The 15,733-nt window shown below is 39.5% G+C and overlaps 1 protein-coding gene across 4 annotated transcripts in view; it reads left to right on the top strand.

Moving 5' to 3' along the window:
- Positions 1-15,733, top strand: part of ZRANB1 (zinc finger RANBP2-type containing 1) — a 63,948-nt gene that overhangs the window by 17,047 nt on the left and 31,168 nt on the right. Inside the window, exons 1-3 of one of the 4 annotated variants that reach the window (XM_078434939.2) lie at positions 1,199-1,382; positions 4,913-5,087; positions 6,381-7,231. In XM_078434939.2, the coding sequence (XP_078291065.1) occupies positions 5,047-5,087; positions 6,381-7,231 (892 nt within the window). In that variant the 5' untranslated portion in view covers positions 1,199-1,382; positions 4,913-5,046. Of the gene's footprint in view, positions 1-1,198; positions 1,383-4,912; positions 5,088-6,380; positions 7,232-15,733 lie in introns of those variants that run through there. The other 3 variants (XM_060641240.3, XM_081790443.1, XM_060641243.3) reach the window with 3 other exon arrangements.

Below are 15,733 nucleotides of genomic sequence, written 5' to 3'. Positions count from 1 at the left end.
GACCTGAGCCGAAGTCGGCCACTCAACCGACTGAGCCACCCAGGCGCCCCAAAGGTGTTATTTTTTAAATGCTGGGTTGATATGCACTCTTGGAGATAATCACCCCACTTCCATACATATTTAAGAAAACCATAGTCCTGTTTCATCTAATTGGATTGCAGATGCCCTGAGCATTGTAGACCTTTGGTAACTTGTCATAGGTTGTTAAATTTGTTGTTTGGAATTATTATGTGGGGTACATGATTGACCTGTGAAATCTCTGAAACTTGTATAGGAGCTCAAGATACGTATTCACATATATATGTGTATATATGTACGTATGTATAGGTGTGTGTGTATTATTTCTGTTACTGTCTCGGAAGTAAAGAGTATAGAGTAGGTTGGCAAGATTACAAATAAAACTCTAGTACATGCTTAGAGGGATAGAATTCCTCTTGAAAAGAATAGAGAGTAGATTAAAAGAAAGAGCATTACTTTTGTGCAAGATTTTTGACACAGTTTATAAATTTTGTGTCTATGGATCTTCCATTCTAATCAATGGATTGCTAACTGGTTTGGAAGAAAAGCTATTAGAATTGTAGCTTTTATTATGGTTTTTCCTAATTATGCAGTGTTCACATGTTAAAATGTAAACTTTATATTCTTTGTTTTATTTCAGGGACTTTGGTTGGAATGAAGTTAGATGTACTAGTTGTATGGGTAATTGGCTCATTTAATCAGGTACAGTGTCGGTAAGACCAAAGTCATCATGGCAGGTGTTATTTAACCTTTGTTATTTTAACTCAATTTACTTTGTCCAGCTTGTCCACAAATTCTTGGAAAGGGACCTTAGCAAGTATGTTTAACTTAAATCTACTCATGAGATACAAATGACGTAGATAATTGTGATCTCTGTATAGGAGGGTCAGGACATATTTGAGATCTAATTCTTGATTATTTTCATAAAATTTTGCATACACTTAGCACTTTCAGCAGGTATTTAATGATTGCACAAGTTTTTGTGCTTGTGTCCTTTCCATTGCAGGACTTGAATAGTTAACCAGCTCATGAGTGCCTATGGTTTGACACCTAGCTGTTAGCAGTGGACGCTGTCTACTGAGGTCTTGCCACAGGAGTGGATCCCATCCTGTAGAATTTCTCTTTTTTGCCTGAAATTGCTCTAAGCTCCACTCCTGGCTTCTTTTTCCAGGGCCCTCAGTGTGGTCTGTTCTGTGGGTTTTATAAACACAAGGCTCGCCCACATTTCATGCCTCTTGATGCCCTGACCCACAGTTTTTGAAGGCTCGGCTATCTGCCTTCAGTTTTCAACTGAAGGCAGGGAATTATACAGGGAACACACATGCAAATCAGTATTCCAGAAACTAGCCTCGAGAGGAAATACAGTAAGTGCCAAATGCCAATAGAAGTGTGGTTGCTTGGAGTGTACTTGAACTAGTTTGGAAAAAACCCATGAGAGAGAGGAGACTTGAACACTGCTTTAAAGAAGGGGTGGGATTTGCTGCAAGTTGAGTGTGTGTGTCTGTTTTGCTTGTGTTTTTAAGGTAGTGCCTTGGTGTCTGGTTTGGGTGTGGGCGCCGGTCGGGTACGTGCAGGTGGCTGGGCATGTGTGATATGTTTGGGAGTGAGTCTGTGAGGTGGGCTGTGTGTGTGGTGGGAAGGAGGTGGGAATTTATACTGCGGCAGAAGAGCTTCTGAAAGAGGGCCTTGCTGTTAGGAGGATTTTTCTGGTAACAGTAAGCTGGCTGGATTTAGAAAGGCAAGGCGCTTAGGAAGCTATTATAGTACTTCTGACCTGAACTGAGAAGGGTTGATGACGGTGGGAATGGGGAAGAAAGCAACTGATTGGACAGAAGCCACTAGTGAGAATCGGAGGGGGCTGGGCAAGGCAGAATTCAAGAGGATTCTGTGTTTCTTCTGTGTGGGGTGCAGAGGTCTTCATGGTGTCCTTAATGGATAGTGGGGAAGTCTGGGTTAGGAGTTGGCCGTGAAAGGAAGATAAGAGGTTTAATGTAGGATGTGATAAGCTGTTGGAGCCCTGAAATGAGGTCATATTTGTGGATAGAGGGTTCACCATGTACTCAGTCTTCAAGATCTTGCTCAAGGCCAGTTTCCTCTCTTGTGAGGAGAGAGAGTGATGAGAAAGAGGTGGAGGGGAAAAGAGGGTATGACTGTGGGATTTTTGGCTTGAGAGTTAAGTAGTACTTCTTATTTATAAATATTGCAGTTCAGAATTACCATGTGATCCTGTAACATACTAGAAATTCAGCATGCTTGGAATATCATGCTAGTTGTAACTTTCATCTATATTCCCTAAGATGCTTCCTGAGCATTTGTAAATTTCCACAGTTTTATGTTAATTAATGTTTATATCAACAATTTACACTGATGAGTTAATATTTATATTACTGAATATAGACTTTAAAGTTAATAAAAAGCCTTAAAGACTGCTATTAGTCCTTCATTTGGATGACTTCTCATTTGGAAATAACTGGCAACTGAGCTTCTCTGTTTTTTAAGTAGTTTGTACTTGATGAGGATTATTTCACTCCGCCAGTTTTCTTTCATAGGGTTTTACTAGGTGGTTGGGAGAATTTGTAGGGTGGCTGCAATTTTGAGGAATTGCCTTTCATATAGGTATATTTTTCCTACAGTGTTTGGTAATGCTTCACAAATATGGCCTAAGTAATTCATTATTAAGCATGACAGTATAAAAAATGTTTAGTTTCTAGCCTCTCCTTTTCCCTGGTCATTAATTCATATACCCGTAATACTTGTGCCTTTATTATTATTTGAAGTGGCAGATATATAACTGAAAGCAGTTAGCAGTTTAGAAAATGGTTGATATACATTATTCAGTCTGTCTATAGATAGAGCTTGATGCACAAATGGATTCGTGGACGTTTTGGTCCATGGATGGGTATTGCATTCGAACCAAGGACTATTTGTTTGAAGAGTAGCAATTTTGTCTGGTTCTGCTTAAAAAGGGTCCAGATTGTACAGATTTTATTTTTGCTTTTTATTGTACCAATTAATTGAAGTATGATTCATTGGCTAGAATTTGAAAATCTGTGTTACATGTAAAATTAGACTTGTAAATTAAATTTACTTGAGTATATGACTATATGGTAACTAAAAAGGTATTTAGTAACAGTTTTGTTTTGCTGTACAATATTAACTCTCACAGCTGATTGCTATTAAAAATCAGTTTATGAATTTTTTGGGGATTTTTGATGCCTGGAAGAAAAAGTGTACTTAGTTTCATCTCAATAATGCAAAATCATAGTTGAGCTGATGTTATCTTTCTTTACTCTCCCATTCCATTTACTGATTACAACATGTACAAATGGCTGTCTCAGATAATCCTCTCCAATGAATTTTAGTTTTCAGTTACTGAAAAACAGTATTTTGGGGCACCTGGGTGGCTCAGTCCGTTCAGTGTCCGACTTTGGCTCAGGTCATGATCTTGCGGTTCATGAGTTCGAGCCCCGCATCGAGCTCTGTGCTGACAGCTTGGAGCCTGGAGCCTGCTTCGGATTCTGTGTCTCCCTCTCTCTCTGCGCGCCCCCCCCCCCCCGCCCCCCAGAAATAAACAAACAAAAAACATTAAAAACAGTATTTCTACAAAGTCTAAATTTCCCATAGAGTTGATAACTGTATATGTCATTATCTAATATAATGCACTTACCTTAAACTTTCTGGCATGGTTTTGGGATTGCTTAGTTACCTGGGTTTTTGAAGAGGGAGGCTGTTTGCCAGGCATATATGACAATGATTCTTTATTTTTATGGCAGTTTTTTATTTGCTTTTTGTCAGACACGGACATTTAAATGTGTTACGCTGGCACATTAGTCCCGTGAAGATTTGCTAAGCTAATGTAAGGTCGCAAGCTGTTCAGTTGAGCCTGCAAACATAGAAGACAGACTTACCAAAGCAAGCATGAAATTTTGAATGTGAATATTTTATTCACATTTATTTTTAAATGTTTATTTTTGAGAGAGTGCAAGCGGTGGAGGTGCAGAGATGTGGGGGTCGGGGGTGGGTGCAGAGAATCCAAAGTGGGCCCCTTGCTGATAGCAGAGAGCCCGATGCAGGGCTTGAACTCATGAACTGTGAGATCATGACCTGAGCCAAAGTTGGACACTTAACCGACTGAGCCACCCAGGCGCCCCAGAATGTGAATGTTTTAAATGAAATACTGAAATTACTTATGGTAGCCCTGGATATATATTTATTATGTCATTTGTTTGTCACGATAAGTTTTCTCCTTGGTCATTTTATTTTCAAATGGAATGAGCCAAGTTGTTTATATTTCATTCCTGAGAAACTAAAGGAAGAAAACTGACTACTGAATATGAAAATTGCCATTAAATTCGATTGTCCATCTTATGGTTGTTCATGAGATAGTTCCTTGCTCTTAACACACTTTGGCCTGGTGTTAGATTGTGTGTAATTAGCGTGTACAACTTAAATGTCAAAATCTAAGCAATATAAATAACCTGGGTTAGGAAAAAAGCATAGTTGCTTAAGGCAAAAAAGACTTCAAAGCTAAATATAAGCAATATTTGTTTTCTCCCTTTTCTCATTTACATGTTTATACCACGTTTCTCTCTCAAGTAATAACAAGCAACACGGGTACGAACTGGCTTATTAGCACTACCAAGTTAATCTTAACGATAACATTAGTGCACATACATGCACACTTAAAGGTTTGGAGGAAAATGTCTTTCCCATGTCTGATTTCACGGACTAGCCCGATCAGTTTACTAATTTTATTGCTGCGTCAAACTAAAAGGCTAAATACGGTTGTCCATTATTAAAAGAAATGAGTAGGATTAAAATACAGACTTAAAAAAAATACTTCTGGATAAAGTAGCAGGCTTCAAGTGAAACTCAGTTTTGGTTTCCTTTACAGGACTAGCTATCCACAGTCACACAGAACTACTTAGCACGCTTTGCCAGTGTCTCCTGAGGAAGTCAGAATCTGAGCCAGCATGAAGACTGAATCTGGTCTTTGGTCTGATTTATAAACTGTACTTTATTCTAACCATGTGCAAGGTGGAGGTTATAGCATGGAAACTAAAACCTTAGTAAGTGATTTTTGTTTTAGCTTTTAAATAATAGCCTTTCTTGTAGTGAATTTGTCCTTTTAACTGAGTTCACGCTATAAATGGGGTGAGGACTTGGCAGACAGAGACACAATACTACACTTACAAAGTGAAAGATTTAGCTTTTCAGGTCAGGGAAAATCCCCGAGAAAGGGAGGCAAAAGCTTCTATTAACTCTGCGTAGGATTTTCACTTTTCTGGTTAAAAATAGGTGGCAGAATGATAATTAGTTTAGGAGGGATTTAAGGAAATGGAGGGTCTGTCTTTAGTAGCCAACGTCTACATTCAAGCCATTTAAAAAAAATCATTATGAAATTTGCTGTGTAAGTCACTTTATTTATAAATTAGTTGGCATTAAGTCATGCAGTCTACATTTTAGTGTGTTAGTAAGCCCAGTGTACAATCCCAGGAACCTCTTAAATACTGAATATATTTTTAATATGAATTGAGTTTTGAGTGTATCTTAAATATCAAATATTTTGAGTAGGACTATTCAGAATTCTATCGGAGTAGGTATGCTACTGTAGCTGTCTAGGGACGTTCCGTCGCTTTTATTGTCCCAGTCGGTGATGTACAATTTTTATTTTTGTGTGTTCCAGACAACTAGATTTTGAGGATGTTAGGCTGTCACGGGACTTGATCTGTATTTCACAGTGTCACTTTCTGATTGTAAGGATTACTCTTGAGCATTTTTCTTTCTGCCTGTACTTATTAAGAACAGTGGATAGCACTTTTAAGCTGCTTTTCCTTAGCAAAAATGATAGAATTTGTTTGATCTTCTGAGTTCTTCAAGGAATCAAACATTATGATACTGTACCTAGCTAGCATAAGAATCGATGTCATTCATAATTTGAGAATGGTTCTGTATTTAAGTTGCTTGGCTTGTGTTCTTCCCTTTCTCTTTGAATCTTAATTTTTGGTTACCTTTCTAAATTGATGGCTTAAATTAAAATTCTGTTAGTGGCTTCTCTGTTTTAACGTGCTTCCCTCTTAAAAAAACGAACCTCCCTTTATTTTCTGCTTATCTCTTTTGCATTCTAAAGTACAATTTCATTAAATCCCGAGGTCTCAGATTTTTCTTTGGAAACTTATCTCTGGTGTCTCTGATGGAAATCAGAAAAATAAGGCTAAGAAATAGTTCAGTATTAAATCTTACATGCATCTTCTGAGAAGTTTATATTTTAGAAGTTGAAGGGTACTTTGGTTTTGGGGCACGTTTTCAGAGATGGAATTATGTAGTTACTGTTTTAATAACCATGTCCTAATTATTTATAGCTTCCTGCTTGACATAACTCACTTCAAGAAGAGCACAATGTCAGAACGTGGAATTAAGTGGGCTTGTGAATACTGTACGTATGAAAACTGGCCATCTGCCATCAAGTGTACTATGTGTCGCGCCCAGAGACCAAGTGGAACAATTATCACAGAAGATCCATTTAAAAGCGGTTCAAGTGATGTTGGTAGAGATTGGGATCCTTCCAGCACTGAAGGAGGAAGTAGTCCTTTGATATGTCCAGACTCTAGTGCAAGACCAAGGGTGAAGTCTTCGTACAGCATGGAAAACGCAAATAAATGGTCATGCCACATGTGCACATATTTGAACTGGCCGAGAGCAATCAGATGTACCCAGTGCTTATCCCAGCGTAGGACCAGGAGTCCCACAGAGTCTCCTCAATCCTCAGGATCTGGCTCAAGACCAGTTGCTTTTTCTGTTGATCCTTGCGAGGAATACAATGATAGAAATAAACCGAACACAAGGACCCAGCATTGGACTTGTTCTATTTGCACGTATGAAAACTGGGCCAAGGCTAAAAAGTGTGTTGTTTGCGATCATCCCAGACCTAATAATATTGAAGCAATAGAGTTGGCAGAGACTGATGAGGCTTCTTCAATAATAAACGAGCAAGACAGAACTCGATGGAGGGGCGGCTGCAGCAGTGGTAATAGCCAAAGAAGATCGCCTCCCACTACGAAACGAGACTCTGAAATGAAAATGGATTTTCAGAGGATCGAATTGGCTGGTGCTGTTGGCAGTAAGGAGGAACTTGAAGTGGACTTCAAAAAACTAAAACAAATTAAAAACAGGATGAAAAAGACTGATTGGCTATTCCTCAATGCTTGTGTGGGTAAGTTTCTGCCTTTTTTGAATGGGATAGGAAGATACTAAAAATGACATGAAAGATATAAGTAGGGTCATTATTATTTAGCATTTTGCTCATTTAGCATGATAGCTATACTCCCAGTATGCATGCCTAAGAATCTCTGTATTTTTTATCTTATTACAACTTTGTCCTAAATTGCCTTCATTTCATTGTGTGCTTTTCCATCATTAGGGAGAAAAACTTTTAAGTTAAAGCAGAGTTCTTTACACATCAGTAGAAAAAGAATATACCTGGGTTTTAAAACTGCTACTCTATTTATTGTAACAAGATGTGACTGAGGAACACCAGCTGCTGCTTCAGAGTGTTTGTAAACAGTGTGAGCATCTTGTGATGATAGAAGCTTTAGTCAGATGTTAAAAATATCACAAAAATGTGACTCCAAGAAGTTGAACAAACATAGTATTGACCTTGAAAATACCGATGTTAATTTAACATGAATGTCATGTAGTAAATATTTGCAAATTTTATGAAACTGATTTCATGTAGCTAGCTGAATTCCACAGTTCAGATTATGCTTTGTGTGTTTTGTGGTTTTAGTGCTTCCTAAGGAAATTCTGTATTAGTCCCAGTTACTGGCTCAGACCTGTTAAAGGACCAGGACATGATGTGAGAGCAGGGTTTTCTCTGGTTACTAACCTTGTGAGTTAAATAGTTGTGATGTAATTCACAAAAGCAGTTATTGGATTGTCTGTGCTTTTTCTTTTCTTTTTGAGTAGGTTAGCTATTGGCATTTTATGATTTAAATTATTTGGATGGGTGCTTATTCTGACATTGTGTTTTGTAAAGAAAATTTTTGTAAAGGATTATTTTGAGCGAGAACTCAAGTTAAATATTGCATGGAACAATACCTAAGCCTTAAACATAGCTTAGCTCTGTGTGTATATACGTGTGTGTGTGTGTGTGTGTGTGTGTGTGTGTGTGTGTGTGTGTGTATGTATGTATATATATACGTATTATGTATGTGTGTGTATATATACACACATATATGTACGTATATATATATTTTCCCCAGTATGAATTTCTTTTCTCTGTCTAACTATAGCTCCATGAACATAGAAGACATAACTATATGAACCTGCAAGTCCTAAGAGTAGATTTCAAGAAATCTGAGTTTTTTATTTTAATTTTGCCCTGACAAAAAGCATGTCCCAGGAGATGAGTCCTTCTTAACACCCAAACATAGTAGGCACTTAGTAACTCTTAGTTCCAATTTTCTCCTATTTTGAGCACTAGGGATGAGAATCCACTGAGCCATTTTAGGCTATCTGTGTTGTCCCATTTCATCCCGTTGATTTTTTTCTTTTCTCCCCAAATTGGGGTACCATAAATGTTATTCTTTGTTTTCTTTTCTTTTTTCTTTTCTTTTCTTTTCTTTTCTTTTCTTTTCTTTTCTTTTTTCTTTTCTTTCCTTTCCTTTTCTTTCTTTCTTTCTTTCTTTCTTTCCTTCTTTCTTTAATTCATTCATTCATTCATTCATTCATTCATTCATACAAAAGGGTTTTATGTATTTTATTGAGGTCAAAGTCCTATAACCTAAGATTCACTATTTCGAAAGTGAACAAATTGGGCATTTAGTGCATTCACAGTGTTGTGCACCCACCACCTGTCTGGTTCTGAAACATTTTCATCACCCTACAAGGAAACCCTGTACCCCTTAAGCAGTTACTTCACATCCCCTCCTCCTCCAAGGCCTTGGCAATCACATCTTTCTGTCTCTGGGTTTATCTTTTCTGGATATTCCATATAATAGGAATCTTATGTGACCTTTTATATCTAGTTGTGATTGTCTTTAACTTACCTGCATGTCTTTTGAAACCACTCTTAAAATCATTTTTGCCTAGTGGTAGTGTACCACGCATACATTTATTACAAGGTCATGTGGTAGTACACATATGTTTATAGATGGAAATGAAGTACATTGCGACGCTTATTAACCTCTGTTGGGGTCATAGAATCCTTCAGAAATCAGAGGTTTCATGGTTTTTTCAAGTTAGTGGATCTCAGGATAAGAACTTCGGCTTAGGAATATTTTCTCTTGAAACACATAAATTAGACCAATCGATAAAACTCTGTGGCTATTACTTCTTGCCTTTAGGATTACTCTGTCTCTCTCTGATGCTGCCTTTTATTTCTTTCCACATAATCCTTATGTCTTTTGAGATAACCATCCTTGTACTTCACATTTTGATAGCTGTGAGCTCATTTTAAAGGTGGAACAAAAACTGCCGGCAGGACCAATATTGTATTTATTTGTTTTTGTTTCGTTTACAAAACAGTTTCTTTGTCATTAAGTCACTGCTCCCACCCACTCCAGAATTTCTAGGGTCTTAGGACCAAGTATTGATTGTATTTGGTTCTTGGTAATGTGCATTGTCTTTCCTATCAACAGATATTTTTGTTCACCATACAATATGGTTTTGAACTGTTGTACTAAAAATTAATGACCCTGTCTTTATTGAGTAGTCCTGTCCTGATTTGTAAACATCACTGAAATATGTTTAAAACTTTTTTTTGTTTACATTGTGTTGGGTTAATTAACAGAAGTCCACATGTACTGAAAATTAATCTTTACTTCCCTTTTTCTGCCTGCCTTATGTTCTCCAGATTTCATCAGATATGGTGTATAATGGCTTGTCCATGTTAGGCATTTAAGAAAATCATCTCTGTGCTCCCTTTGGCAGCGCATATAGTGAAACAATCATCTCACTATGAGTGTAACATTTATACTAAGTATAAAATGTGAGACTTTCCCTTTTGAAATTGGAAAAAGTCTCAACTTCTGGCCAGCTTTGTAGCCGGTTAAAATAGGAATGAAGAAGATGCAGTTGTTAAGAAGGCAAAAGTAAACTGAAGTGCCAACAATATTGAGCGAGTTTCTTTTTTACATGGCTGTTGAGTGTAAGTTTCACATGAATCATTATTATCTTATGTGGTGAGAGAAGGACATCGGGGACAGCAATGCCAAACAAAACCTGACATCAGTAAAAGTGGAATCTGGGGGTGGGAACCGGGATGGAAAGGGCAGAGGTGTATTTAAATATGCACTTGTCTCTGGAATGTCTGCAGTTTGGTGCCAGGTATTTTCTGGGAGGTCATGTCCGTGCTAATCATAGACTGCCTTTCCCACTGGATAGATAATGTCCCTCGAGAATAGGGCAGCACTGCCTAACGCCGTTTTACTTCTGTTGCAGTGAATTGGTTGCCCCTTGGAAGCATATTTAAATTTGTGGCCCAAGTTGATCCCTTGAAGAGATACGGGATCACATAAGAATCCCAAATTAAATCCGTGTGATAACGTTTTGTATTTCTGAATCCTGGACTCGTACATCCAGCTGTGTATACCACATCTTCTCTTGAATAGCTAATATTTCAAATTTCTTGCCAACTCAGCAAAGCTGAAACTGAACCGGTCTCTCCATTAAGTGTATTCTTTCACAGTTCTTCTCTCCCCTTTCTAAAAAAATTGTTTTTTATTTTTATTTTGAGAGTGCACTAGCGGGGGGACAGAGAGAGAGAGAGAGAGAGAGAGAGGGAATCCCAAGCAGGCTCTGCTCTGATGACCAACTGCAAGATCATGGCCTGAACTGAGACCATGAGTGGGACGCTTAACCGACTGAGCCAACCGGTCCCCCTCTCCCTTGATGGCATGTTTATCTTTCCACTGGCTGTGCCAAAAGCCTCCGCCATTCCTGATTCTCCTCTTTTTTCTCTCACTCCTTTCCTTCTTGTCAGAAAATCTTACTGGCTCTGCCTTCGAAATATATCCAGAATCCGACCACTTCTTACTACCCTTGTCCAAACCATGATCCTTGTCCTCTTTTACAAACTATTCTCCACATAGGAGCTTCTCTTAAAACTCTGCTCAGTACTCCTCAGTGATCGCCTGCGTTGCTCACAGTAAAAGTCAGAGTCCCTCAAAGACCCCGTAGGCCGCCCTCAGCTGTGCCCCGCACCTTTCTTCCCCCCCACATACATTGTTTCCCTTCTAGCCTTCTGTTGCTCTCAGTTTCTCTTTAGCCCATGTGGCCACCTTTCTTCTCTAACAGATGAGCCTCAAGCCTTTGCACTTGCTGTTTCCTCTGTCTGGATTGCTCATTCTCTAGATTGCAGGATTAGTGGATTTGGTCACATATGTTCTTTTCTCATTTGTTACCTTCTCGGTGAGGCCTCTCTGACTGTGTCTAAAATTTCAGCCCTGTCCTCACTCCCTTTCCTCAGCTTTAATTTTCGTTTCAGTTGTCACTTTCCAGTATACTCGGTCACTTTATTATTTGTCTCTTTCTTCCTTAGAATTTAAGCTTTGTGAAGGCCAGGAATTTTTTGTTGTTCACAGCATATCCTGGTACCTAAAACAGTGCCTGGTATATAGCAGGCATTCAGGTATTTGTTGAACCAGTCAGTGAATAAACCCTTCTGGAAACCGGGATCTGAATACATACTTTACGCTCCTTTCCCGAATTTCTAGATTTTTTTGCTTTCTTCCTAGCTTTCTGTATTTTTTACTTTACATACTACCCCTGGGGCTTGACCCAGTGGGAGCCAACTTGACTTCTCCTTGTCAGAGAAAAGTGGGAAGTTGGTATAATAGAGTCTTACTGTAAGAGGCAGGCCTCAGTTTATCACTAGACAGTCTGTGGATTTGAAAAGTCTGAAGTCATTTCTTTACCTTAAATTCTTCTGTCTTCCTGCCTTCAGTGATGAATATTTGACAATTTGATGAATATATGATATAAAGAAAAAAATCATGTGTTTGCTATAAAGTCCTAAAGCAAATTAAATTTTTACTTGTTTTATATTCAGTTGTAGTTGGATCTGTTATTTCTGTTTGGCATTTGTCTCATGTCTTACACAATAGATGCATCTTTCTTATGTTTAACTTTCCAGTGACCCTGCTAATGAAGACGGGAAGGATTTGAGATTGGGGGTGGGGGGCGTGTTGAAGGTGTAGGGGAAGAAGAATCAAGCTTGTATAACAAGTACATGTTGAAACTGGATTTGTATGCTGAAAATAATTCAGTTGCCCCATGGCAGTGACATTATAGAGAATTTGTGCAGCAGTAATGTCTCCTGTTGCTCCCAAGCGTTGGGGTGGTGACCTGTGTGTGCACTGGTGTCCCCTGTTGAGAATCACTGACTTGCAGGCTAAATCAGAACCTCCTTACCAGTGAGCATGCTGGAGTGGCACATGAGGCTTGTAGTCTGGATTATTCCTGAGCAAAAGCTTGATGTGTTTAAAAATTTACATGATTCTGAAAACAGAAAATATGTTTGAATTAACCTTTTCTTTCAAGTTGTCTACAAAGATAGTTCTATTTGATCTATTTCACTTTTTCTCATAACTGTGTTGAAAATAATATTTATGGCATCTGTTTTCTCCATAGATGCCAATTGTATTCTGGCCCCTTGTCTGTCTGCCGTCTCCTATATACCTGCTTCAGAGTGCCAGATGCACCTGTAGAAATACCTAAAGCTTGTATGGTGCCAGACATGTGAGAATGTATTTGTTTGCTTCCACTAATAACTTTGTTCATTTTCGTTTTTTTACCTTTTTTTTCATTTTAACAAATTAGCAAGGTATAGGCTTGTTACATTTAAAAATATTCGATTTATTTGGTATCATTCTTAAGAATTATGCATATAGATGGTTTTTCTCAAGAAAATAAACTTATTAAAGTTGTGTTAGTGTTTTTCTTTTTGTGGAAAGACAAATGTATTGCAAACATAATGTTCCATGGTGACTTTTTTTATTCCTGGTTTTGAGATATGGTGTATCTGGTCAAATGAGTGTTGTACAATAACCCAAACAAAATTATATTAATATTTCTTTAAAAATTTTTTTAAATTTTTAATTATTTTTTTAATGTTTATTTTTGAGAGAGAGAGAGCGAGCACACAAGCGGGGGCTAGGTAGAGAGAGGAAGACACACAAGCTGAAGCAGGCTCCAAGCTCCTAGCTGTCAGCACAGAGCTTGACGTGGGTTCGAACTCACAAACCACGAGATCATGACCTGAACTGAAGTCGGACACTCAACCGATTGAGCCAGCCAGGCACCCCTAAAATTAAAAAAAAAAAAAAAAAAAAAAAAAAAATTATTTTGAGAGAGAGTGTGCATGTGCGTATGTGAACAGGGGCAGGGTGCAGAGAGATGGGGAGAGAGAGTCCCAATCAGGCTCTGTGATGTCAGCACGGAGCCTGACGTAGGGCTCTATCTCATGAACTGTGAGATCATGACCTGAGCAGAAATCAAGAGTCAGATGCTTATTTAATCAACTGAGCCACCCAGATGCCCCTATTATGTTTCAGTGGAAGAAAAAGCCCTTTATGATTAGTTTTTGGGAAATGGTAGTAGTGTGAACTGGAATGATAATAAGCTGGTATAAACCAAGAAAATTACCACATCAGAACAAAACAGAAAAGGAAATCTTTGACCTAAGACACAGTTGCGATTTTACCCATATATTAAGGTGTCTTTGTGGCTGACTTTTTAACTTTAGAGGAAACTCAGCGTATATAAATTATTGTAAGGAAATAGAAGAGGCTTCTGTTCTCTAGTTTATTTTTTTTATTAAAAAAAATTTATTTTAATGTTTATTTTTGAGAGAGAGACAGAGTGTGAGTGGGGGAGGGTCAGAGAGAGAGGGAGACACAGAATCGAAACAGGCTCCAGGCTCTGAGCTGTCAGCACAGAGCCTGATGCAGGGCTCGAACTCTTGAACCGATCATGAGTTGAGCCGAAGTCGGACGCTTACCGACTAAACCACCCAGGCGCCCCTATTCTCTAGTTTTAAAAATTGTTAACTTGCTAAAAAAATAAAAATTATGAATTTGATGCACAGAGATACCTTCTTGATGACTATCTGAGGGCACAAAACATGAAACATCTTACAAAACACGCTATCCGCGAGAGGAGTTAGTGTCTAAATTTGTATTTTTTTGTGGCCCACTACGGTTTGCTGCTTCTCCTTTTCGGATTTACATGACTGATTGAAATAGTGTAGCAGGCAGAGACGCCTTCCAGGCCTCCCAAGATGTTTAAATCCTAATCCCCAGAGTATATGAATATGCTACTTTGCATGGCAGAAGGGAAGGACCCTGAGATGGAGAAATTACCTTCTGTTATCCAGGTGGGCCCAGCATAATCATAAGGGTCTTTGCAAACAAGAGAGGGAGACGAAAGAACATGTGTCACAGAAAGAAGTGTGACAGTGGAGCAGTGGAGGTCTTAGTGATGAGGGGCCATGGGCTGCAGAATGAGGGCAGCCTTTGTAAGCTGGAAAAGGCAAGGCGCCCCCGCCCCCTCCCCAAGGAGCAAACCTGATTTTATTAGCCCGGTGAGGGCCCCGTGGACCTTCTGGTCTTGCCCAGATTTTAAGATACAATGTTTGTATTATTTTAAGCCACTGTGTTTGTAATAATTTGTTATGGCAGCAATAGGAAATTAATACAAACAGCATTTTTTTTTTTTTTTTTTTTTAATTACAAATAGCAAGTTCAGGGGGTCACCTGGGCTTCTCATCTACTGGTTATAAATTATAGGTTTCCACGACCGCTGCTTGGGTTCAGTTAATTTGTGAGAATTGCTCACAGAACTCAGGAAAACCTTTTACTTACCTGATGACTGGTTTATTATAAAAGCTTAGAACTCTGGAACAACCAGGTGGGAGAGATGCAGAGGGCAAGGGAAGGGGCTTTCCATGTCCTGTGTTGGCTGCCACGCTCCCAGCACCTCTGCATTTTCATCGGCCTGGAAGCTTTCCAGCCCTCATAGTTCAGGGGGTTTTACCGAGGCCTAATTACACGGGTGAGATCCATCAAATCTTTGGCCATCGGTGATTAATTTAGCCTCCCGCTCCTCTCCTCTCTCCTCTCCTCTCTCCTCTCCTCTCTCCTCTCCTCTCTCCTCTCCTCTCTCCTCTCCTCTCTCCTCTCCTCTCTCCTCTCCTCTCTCCTCTCCTCTCTCCTCTCTCTCTCCTCTCCTCTCTCCTCTCCTCTCCTCTCCTCTCCCTCTCTCCTCTCCCCTCTCTCCTCTCCCTCTCCTCTCTCCTCTCCTCTCACCTCTCTCCTCTCCTCTCTCCTCTCTCCTCTCCTCTCCTCTCTCCTCTCCTCTCTCCTCTCCTCTCTCCTCTCCTCTCTCCTCTCTCCTCTCCTCTCTCTCTCTCCTCTCCTCTCCTCTCCTCTCCTCTCTCCTCTCCTCTCTCCTCTCTCCCTCCTCTCTCCTCTCTCCTCTCTCCTCTCCTCTCTCTCCTCTCCTCTCTCTCCTCTCCTCTCCTCTCCTCTCCTCCCTCTCCTCTCCTCTCCTTTCCTCTCCTCTCTCTCCTCTCCTCTCTCTCTCCTCTCCTCTCTCTCTCTCCTCCTCTCCTCTCCTCTCCTCTCCTCTCTCTCTCTCTCTCTCTCTCTCTCCTCTCCTCTCCTCTCCTCTCTCCTCTCACCTCTCCTCTCACCTCTCCCCTCTCCCCTCTCCTCTC

This window comes from Panthera onca, chromosome D2 (genome assembly GCF_046562875.1).
Source record: "Panthera onca isolate mPanOnc1 chromosome D2, mPanOnc1 haplotype 2, whole genome shotgun sequence".
Taxonomy (NCBI): domain Eukaryota; kingdom Metazoa; phylum Chordata; class Mammalia; order Carnivora; family Felidae; genus Panthera; species Panthera onca.
This window is presented reverse-complemented; position numbering and strand designations above follow the sequence as displayed.